This window comes from Falco punctatus, assembly GCF_963210335.1.
Source record: "Falco punctatus genome assembly, chromosome: 1".
NCBI lineage: Eukaryota > Metazoa > Chordata > Aves > Falconiformes > Falconidae > Falco > Falco punctatus.
The window spans coordinates 122,193,288-122,203,053 of NC_137580.1; the positions used below are offsets into that span (position 1 = coordinate 122,193,288).

General features: G+C 46.2%; 1 protein-coding gene across 3 annotated transcripts in view; it reads right to left on the reverse strand.

Annotated features, from left to right (window-relative positions):
• The window catches only part of MMD (monocyte to macrophage differentiation associated), a 43,889-nt gene that overhangs the window by 32,890 nt on the left and 1,233 nt on the right, over window positions 1–9,766 (reverse strand). Inside the window, exon 2 of one of the 3 annotated variants that reach the window (XM_080374179.1) lies at window positions 966–1,068. The exons of 1 other annotated variant lie outside the window; for it this stretch is intronic. In XM_080374179.1, coding sequence (XP_080230305.1) covers window positions 966–1,068 — 103 coding nt within the window. Of the gene's footprint in view, window positions 1–965; window positions 1,069–9,766 lie in introns of those variants that run through there. One more of the 3 variants, XM_080374182.1, reaches the window with a different exon arrangement.

Genomic DNA, 9,766 nt, shown 5'->3' on the forward strand with positions numbered 1-9,766 from the left:
GTACAGGTCCGCCAGAAATGAGATCTCAGGTCAACAAAGACACGGGTCTTGTTACCAGCTGCTGGCCCTGGCTGGGCAAGGAGCAGCCAGAGCCGCTGCATCAGCAGCATCGCACATCCCCTCTGCACGGCAGGTTTTGCGCAGGAACCCAGTGCTGAAGGTGCAAAGCTACTTAGAGAGCGAGATGCTTAGCCAGACGCTGAAGTCTTCAAAAGGAGCAACTCTTCCTACTGCACCAAACCTCAAATAATGCAAAAAAATGGGAACGCAGTGAAATCTCTGCTGAACACAGCACTCAGACTCTGAGGGAGAGACTCGAGTTTTAGGTTCAGAGCTGTTACTTGCCACTGTGTAGTCTGTATTTCCATGGGTAGATGTCAGAGGAAGATGGGCTGATTAGATGAAATATTTCAGTTCAAATTGAAACAAGTATTTGATTTCATTCATCCCATCTCCACTTGAAAAATGCTGTCTGTCCACTACGAAGCATCCTGACTGACGACTAAGAAAAAACATGGCTCGAGGCCCTCGGAAGGCAAAGAAAATGAAGTGCTACGTCTCTCAGGTGCATGCTGTAATGACACGTTTTAGTGTGCTCACAACTGTGGCTGCCCTTGCCTCTCAGGAGGGTTTTCCTCAAATCCATGGGTTGGGTCTGAGGACTAAGACACTGTCTTTTAACAGTTAATTAGCTGGAGTAATTAGTGGTCGTGTACAGAAAGCAACAAAGGGAGTGTGAAAACCGACAGCCAGAGAGCCACTCAACCTGAAACCAGGGACGGATGACAGAAACACTCAGGCAGCACATCCAGGAGGCAAATTGTGTCTTGACACAGGCTCTGAAGCATGGCAGCCAAATATTAATCGTGGTTGTACCTACCCATGCACATCTGGACTTTCTCTCCTGCACTGCACTTGCACTTGTGTCACCCCTGGGTATTTCCTCTGAAATCCTGTTGAATTACCTCAAGTAACCTCCTGCCTGCAGCGGGGAGAGCAGAGCGCAGCCCACCAGCTCCAGAGCCAGTCCGGGTTCACACGTGACTTCCAGGCAGCAGAATCTGGCCACTGCAAATCCAAAAAAAGTGGAGGATGGAAAGACCAATGATTTGTGGGGAGACACAAAGCGCACACGGTGGGCTGTCCCTGTATCCCAGAATGTGCTTTTTGGAAAGATGATGCTTAGGACAGTAATTGCTTTATGCAGTTGACGGAGATCATCTGCCCTGTTCCATGACATTCTGGAGAAGAGAAAGAGGGTGATCCAAGGTGAGGTGAAGAACGAGAATCCAGCCGGGGTGGCTTCTGTATTGAATTCAAGATGCTGTAATACAGGGTTAAAACAGAAGCACCTGCAATCTTTATATAACAACCTGTAATTATGTGCACAAAGACATGTGTCTCTCTGTAGCTATATACCTGCATTATACGTTAATATGGGTATAGAACCCATAGAAGCTGATAGAGCTGTTTTTCTTTCCGTATTATCATTTATTAGAAGAGATGCACTATGATTGTTTCCATTTTTTAAATCCATGGCAAAACATTAAAGCATTTTCTGACTTCACCACATGCCCCTTGCAGGAGCCTGTGGTGTGTCAGCAGTCAGGGCTGTACCTACAAACCTATTTCTCTCTCTGAAGCGTGGCAGCCTTGCCCTGCTCCAGTCATCCTGGGCGCTTGCTGTCCCTGCCCCAGGTTAAAGTCACGAACGGGCAACACTGCAAGTTTTAAGCCCAAAGTGCCCCTTTGAACTCAGAGCTTATCTGAGCTCCTGTTGCCTTCTGGCAGGTTATTCCGTGAGTTTGAGACAGACGTGATCTGGCTGACAGAGGTTTATCCATTAAGACAGAAAAGCTGGTGCCCAGTAGGAGCAGAGCTAATCTGGATGGGGTAGTGCTTAAATCAAACGAGAGTGGGAAAATGCTTCTGACCCAAAAGGATGCTTCTGAGCGCTGCGCTGAAGAGGATGTGGTGACAGGAGGCTGCCCCATGTGCTTGCAGCTTCGTTATGTGTTGCTCCGCTCGGGGTTGTGCTGCTGGCAGCACCCGTCCTGCCTGGCCCTGCTGAGGACACGCACCACTGCAACCCTAGTGAGGTCTGGGGGCTCATCCTGCGGGGTCTGGCCTCTGAGCACGTGCAGGTGGCTGCTGAGACCCCACTTTCACTCCACCTGTCTGCACAGGATGGGAAGTACCCGGAGATCAAAGGATGCCCTCTGCATCAGGCAGCTGAGAGTGCTGCTGTGCACTTGCCTGGAAAGCAAGTAACCACAGCAAACAGCTGGACCTGGTCCAGTCCAGGTAAGAGCAAGAGTTTGCTCAGTGTAGAACCAAAGAGAGGTGCTTCACCCTTGTGTGATGAGGGCACAGCCTGGCTTCAAGCCATTTTCCTTCATCCTTTTCATCCACTAAGTATGCTTTGACTTCTGCTCTAAAACAAATGGAATTACCTGGCTTCTCTAACGGCTGTTACTCCAGGTTACCCTGTGCGCTTCCCAGCAGAGAGGGCACAGAAACACCCGCGGTTGGGTCGGTCGCAACCCACCTCCTCCCAAGCATCTGTTAAACAAAACAGGAAACGGTGGCCTGACAGCGTGACCGTGCTTTGAAGCTCTGCCCTGCGGAACAGGCTTCAGGAACCTTTGGGGGGAAGTTTTAACAGGCACCGTTCAGCCCCCCCAGTGCTGGAACCTTTCTTTGCCCTCTTGTCACAAACACTGCTTGCTGCCCGCTGCTCTCGGATGCTGTATGCCACGCTGGGGGATCCTCTCTTCTACTGCACACTACCAGAGCAAACAGGCAGCGAAATAAACCCACGTATTCACCTTAAGCAGATGAAGCAGGCAAAGCATCTTCTGTTTGCAAAAGGGGAAGAGCAGTGAACCCATCTGCAAAACCATTTCCCATTAACCAGCCCACCACAGTATCTTACATCCTCCTGCAACTGTCACCCCAAGAAGCAGATGGACTTTTGTAATACTGAGAACACAAAATCGCAAGAGGAGAGAACCCCTGGAATCTGCCACATTGCAAAGCTGACAAGTCAAAGTTAGCTGGAGGGAAAGAAAAAGGCTCCTTTGTCCCTTCCACGCTATAGAGCTAGTAACAGGAGAGCAGCATGTGTCCTCCCAGGCTAAATAACCCTGCCAAGACAGTTGCAAAACCACACAGACTTGACAGTGATGAGCCGTATCTTCTCCAGTTATGGCTAAAAGCTCCCACTTGTCCAAGCAGTTCTCTAACCTCTACCACAACGAATTGATAAAAACCTCCATCGTCCCAAGGAACTCTTAAACACCAGCACGTTTCATAAATCCATATCCCAAGGAAGTGGTGTTAACACTTCACAATTATTTTTTCCATGCCAGAATGAGTTAAGGTAGGAGTCTCTGTCCTGGCTTTGAACTTCCTGGCTTTCCCCTGTCTGCGTCACAACATAATTCTTTCCAGCCAGCCTTTTCCTCAGATGTTCAGAGTTTGCGTTGGGATCCCTGCCAGCTCTCCTTCCCAAAACAAACACGGAGCCTCCTGATGCCAAAGATTTGCCTTCCATTCGATACCCCAGGGACAAAACACTTGGCTTTACAAGCACTGCCCCTATTTTCAATTCTGCAGATGTATATAAATAAAAATGCAGCTTTATAGAGCCCTGTCTGCACTAGAAAAGACTTGACGGCATGTCCCAACAAGCTGTCTCTCTCCGTCAACTGTAAACAGAGCTTCAATTAATTAAGGAGGTTATTTGCCAAGTTAGTACACATAGTTTCAGCAAGCAAAATAAAGCTTATAGTCAAATTACTTTTTCCTGGTGTAATCATGTTTGCATCAGAGTTTTTGCTAATAATAAAACCACCAGCCATTATTAAACCACCCTGGTTCCAGTGTAAACCTGGTCTAAAACGAATGCCCTGAAAAGTGGTAAAATACTATTCCCATCATAGTAAAAAGTTTTTCTTTCCCTCCAGTGTCCCTGGGTTCACACCTTATCTGCCACTGTAACCTTCATGCTTTGCCTGGAGGGCTGAAAATTGCAGAGCAGTTGGTGGCTGACGAGAAATGATTCAATGGAAATGTTGCCTCGAGCCCTGCAGATAGCAAACCACATCCCTGCACTGCTCCAAGCAGGGAACCAACCAAAAATGGGACAGATCCTTTCCCTCTGCTAAGGGACGTGTCCTTCAGACTAGGACAGGTGAAGTGTGTCCCCCCCTAGCAAGCCAGCCAAGGCTGCTGCTGTCTGCTCTTTTGGAAGGAAAACAAGTTGGTTTCCACTTTTTGAGGAAACAAGTAGGTGACATGTCAAGTCTGTGCTTAATGTGCCCCTGAGAGGGGAAGAATACGCAGAGAATAGGAAAGAAATCACCTGTAATAAGCGCTATTATAAGCAAGTGGTACAATGAACGTGGCACATGTAGACATTAAACCAAGTGCTGCTACTCACAGATCTTTTTTTCAATCCACCTTTATGCTTATTAGATTTTAATTATACATGCCCAGTTTCCAGCAATAAACCTGGGGCAACTCACATTAATCCCTAAGAACTTCAGGGGCCCCACTGTGTTTTTTGAAGAAGGGATAGGTGGAAGGATGTGCCTGATTGCTGCCTCCCCTCCCCTTTCTTGAGATTGGTCTGAATTTGTACATTTATTTTATTTAGAATAAGTGGCCAGGCTAAAAAAAGAACACGAAAAATATTACCTAATGAAGCTATAAAAAATATTGATGATTTAGGTAATATCATTAATACAAATAGAGGTGGATGCTAAGCCTATTATTCTCTGCTCATGCTGAAGTCAATAGCAGCTAAGCTCAGTGTATTTTTAGGTTAATGAAGAGCTATACTGCGGGCCTGATAAGCTTCAATACCGAAGGAGTGCGAAATGCGGGTGCTTAAGCAATATGTCCAAGTCTCCTATGTGCCTAGGAAGAGACACAAATAAATAATCATTCATAATTAACAGTATCTCTACGGCACTGCCTGTGAAAGGATCTCATGTTCCTTCATAAATATTAATTAAATCAACCCAACACCCCAGTTGTGTAACAATTATTACTGCCATTAACAGATGGAGAAACTAGGGCACAGTTTCATTGCCCACACAGAGCATCTGCTGCAGATCGGGGAGGCAGCTGACCCATCCGCAGCCTGACTGGAGGGATCAGATGCTGGATTCAGATGCGTTGTGACAAGTATCTGCCTCTAAAAACTGCACCTGGATTGTCATGTTAGGGTGGAAATGTGTCTTTGAAAGGTTAATGTCAAAAAGTGTCATTATTAGAGAAGGAAACTAAGCAGCAGCATCTCCAAGGAAACCAGCACACGTGAGAAAGAGGGAGCAAGGAGACAAAACCAGGAGCTGGAACAGAAGCTAGAGATGGCAGCCGTTCCAGTTTTCCTCTCTCTTATATTTCTGGTATGATTTTCTCTTGTCAAGTTAGACAGCTTTCTGCTGTGAATGTCAGAGCAGTTTATTTATAAACAATTAATTTAGTTTTCTATCACTCAAGCTTGAAGGACCAGATCTCTACCTCAGAGTCCTGACAGCTGCCCCTGAAGGCCACCTGCTTTCCTCCTGCGCAGCAGCAGCCACCAGCAGACTCCTGCCTACGTCCCCCCCGTCCTTCACACCTTCCTCACGTGCGTATCCTTGCTTCAGCTCTGGCTGTCATTCCATCCACCGCTGAAATGCAGCTATTTCAGGTACGGGCTGCAGGAGTCCCTTAGGGACATCAGCAGTACGCGTGCATTTGCTTTCAGCACCCAGACCCTATGTGACGGGACAGATTCAGCACAGGGAGTCAGGCACTTGGGAATGTCACAAAGTCATTTGGACCGGAGCAGGACCAGGAGACACAGGTCAGTGCTTTACCCTATAAGCTTGCGGGTTTTAATCCTTCTGCAAGGCGGCACTCTGGGCTGTTGGGCTCCCCTAAGCACAAAGCAGTGTTAGCTCATGGCTGGAAGAACACTATTCCCAATTAAACACCCAATATCAATTCTTGCCTCTTGGCATTCCCACCAAAGCACCAACATTACACAAGCTGAATAGCTGATAACACAAGGTGATGTGGTTCTAGGCAGTAAAAACTATTCTTTATCTCTTCTTACAGCCAAGGGGTTTGAATTGGATGTGTTACCGGGCTTCTATACGCAACACTGTCAGGGGATGAGCATTTGCATCATAAGAACAATGTGCTAATAAAAAGAAAATGAAAGAAGATTCATCCCTTTTCAAATAAAAAGAAAAATCATCGCATGGGAAGGAATTCTCTCTTGTGAATATGGGTTAGCCTGTCAGGACTAATCCTCTACTCATATGTAGTGGCTTATTAGGGATTAAAAAAAAATATCTGAAGGCTTAGACAGTATATTTACAGTGGAACAGGCTCACATGAAAGACATATATTCATAGACTTTAATGACACATTGGACTTGAACTAATGTTGGAGAAATCTAGAAATGTGGAGACTTTTTCCTCCTGCTCTATCTGTGTAACCCTTTAATAAAGGCCTTACAGAAGCGGCAATACGTAACTTTAAAAAGGCACTAAAGCCAATTGAAAGCGAGCCAGTGCAGACTGAATTCCTGCTTCCTGCGGAACAGCGATAAATCCTCCCACCACCACGCAGTTCCCTTCAAATCAAACATCAGACCGCCACCATGACCACAGCTCACCCAAAGCAAGTGCTTTGAGGCTCTGTGTCCATGGTTTCCCTAGATTTACTGTGGCTTGTTTGTGGATTTCTATGCACCACCCACTCCGGCCATTTTCTGTTGGAATATATTTTATTTTGTTTTCTTTGAACCTACTGGGGCTAGTTCATGGAGTGAAATTCAGGTGCAGCCCCCGCATGCCAGTTCTGTAGTAACCCCCTTATGAACCACACAAATGTCTAAGGAGAGAAATCTCAGTGCAGAGGGCAGAAGAGCGAAGAAAATTGATGCGGAGCAGAGACACGTGGAGCGAAGTGTAGTGGGAACATGAGCTGCCCAGGGATGACCCATAAGCCAAGGGCAGAACTGGGAACAGAGCATCTTTCCTAAATCCTTGTCTATCTATCCAATGCTCTCCAACTCATTGCTTCTGAATAAATGTTAACACAGTTTTTACCAACATCTTATTCATTTGCTAATGACACTTACTTCAAAACAGTATTTCTGCGCTACATGTCCAGGCCTTAAAATACCATCTAATCCTCTAGGCAAAACACACGTCTACACAGGCACAGTTAAGATTACGGAAGGCACAAACCTGGTCAACTGAACAGCGATGGAAGTGCCTGATACAGAGAATGTGCAAAGAGCTGCATGAGTGCTGTTTTACTGCAGCTGTATATCTCGACAGCGTGACGTCCCGGCGCTTTCCCCATGCTGCCAGCTGTGGAGCAGAGCTTGCAGGATGCTGCAGATATCTCCAAGAACAGCTCAGTCTCCGCAGAACTCCCCTGCACAGCTCAGTTTGGTACAGCTATCGGCGAAGCCTGGGTTTAGGGTGCTTTTTATACCATGTGAAATCGAACAAGGGATATGCATTTTAAGCCACATATTTTAGGGAAAATAGCTGCACTGCTATGAGAATAGTCGTGTCTATTTTCTTGCAAGGATGCAAGGGACGTGGCAGGGCACTGCAAATACTCAAGGGAATGCAGCTTCAAGGGTGATTTCCTGCAAGCTTGGCCTGATAGAAGTCCATTTGCATGCATTAATCTTGCCACAGTCATTAAATAAAGCATGGTAGTGGAGACCTCCACAAAGCAGTAATTTCACTTGCAGCGACCGATTACTTGCAGTTCTCTGTACGTACCCGAGGGCGCTCTCACTGCTTCAATACACCAGGATTGTCCTGGTATAGACAAACCTAAGAAAGTCATTTTATTCCTATTGGGAAGGTAAAGTCCTGATGCACTTTAGTCTCATTTTCTGGAAGGGGATTCTACCTACTGCTTAGAAATGCTGCCAGGAGGAAGGTGTCATTTACCTCCACGTTTCAGGGCAGAGTCCACCAGCTCTATCACAACTGATAACTTTCCTTACGAGTGAACACTGTGCTCCCAGGAGCTGCTCCACTGCCTGCAGCCTCCCCAGGCACTGCCTGCTGCCCTACAGCCCCGCTGCCTAAAGCTTAAACAAGAAAACCCGAACATGCCAAAAATCAACAACTTTGCCACTGAGTTTCAAGGAGCCAAGAGTCTGTGGCTGGCATACACAAAAGGTTTGCTGTTAGAGAAAAACACGTATCTGGAGAATTTCAGCTATCTACAAGTATTTATTAACATAGCCTTGCAAGTCTCTATCTCTGCATGTATTACTTACATAAACACAATGCAAAGATACAGCAGATGTGTCATGGTATCATTACATCATTTGCATGACCTTCATCAAAGAGCTTTTCTGCTGGCATTGTGGCATTTTATATGACATCTCACCAAAGAAAACAGCTGTGCCACACCTGTGATATTTTTCAGCTCTTTTTAGTCTCCCCAAAGTCTTCTTAGCAAAGTTTATTATTTCTGTTCCCTAACACCAAGGATCTCTTATCACTCAGAAGGCTCCTAGTATGTGGGATGATATATGAACACGCAAACAGCTTTTAAGAGCTTGTAAACTGAAGATAAGGCAGATAGGAGAGCCCAAGGAAAGATAACACTGGCCCGCGTGGGTGGCAGTGGCCATAACATACCAGCAGCTTGGTCACTGCCAAGTTTTGCCAAAGCAGCCACAACTTGCAGTTAACTAATTGCACTTTTTCAGTGCTAAATAACCAAAATAAGACGTTCAGCATAATTATTTCAGCATGATGATATGTGGCAGAGGATCATCCCACAAACTTCTGCTTTATTACCAGTTTTGTCACATCAAGGGGTTTACTCCAGCTCTCAGGAGCCTTCCTTCCAGTTCCACCTTCCCTCCAAAGCCAGGTGTATCTGCAACTCACAGGGGTGTAGAGGACAGCTTGAAAACAAAACCTGGGCTCACCCTCAAGAAGTTAGAAACCAAAAGAACCACTAACCATTCTGGTTTCTTTTTTAAAAATACAGATAAATAATGAGATACTCCATACCTCGAGATTTCTTTGCCAGTGCCAGGATGCTCTGCCAGCTGATGCATCAATCAGTACGTCTGGGGATGTAGCACAGGCAGCCAGTTACTACCCAGCTGGAGTACAAACCATGCCATCCAGCTACAGCGATTGTGGTTCGATTTGCTGCAGTATATTTCTGGAAGTATTTAAAATGCCTGTCCTGAAGGCATTAGGACCACTGCATCCAGTGAGTCATCCATGACACCTGACCTAGACAGGTAGTAAATCTCACCATGTTTACTTCAGCTTTCTGTAGGACCCTGTGGGTACTTCACATTAAGATTATGTAAAATAGCATATGGGACAGACACCTGCAGTAGTGTGGGTCCAATGCTATTTTCCCCTTAATAACCAGTTAAAATCCACCAGTTAAAGAGTACCATACCCAGTAACTCAAGCACTGTCTAGGAGGGACACAGTAACCTGGCATCCTATCTTAGAGTTTCAGAAAACAGATTTCAGTTTTTTGCTCAAACATGGACACGTTTGGGTAGAACAAACCAACTTAAGCCACAAATTCCCTGCAGCCAAATAAGTTTTGAAAGCTGGTTTGGCTCCTGGTGGCAAAATGTCTCTGCCAGCATGGAGCACAGCAGGGACCAACCCGGGCAGCATCTCCCCAGCTTCTTGGGTGGGTTTTGCAGCCCAGGCTGACGGGGACAGGGCAGGACCTGAGCTGG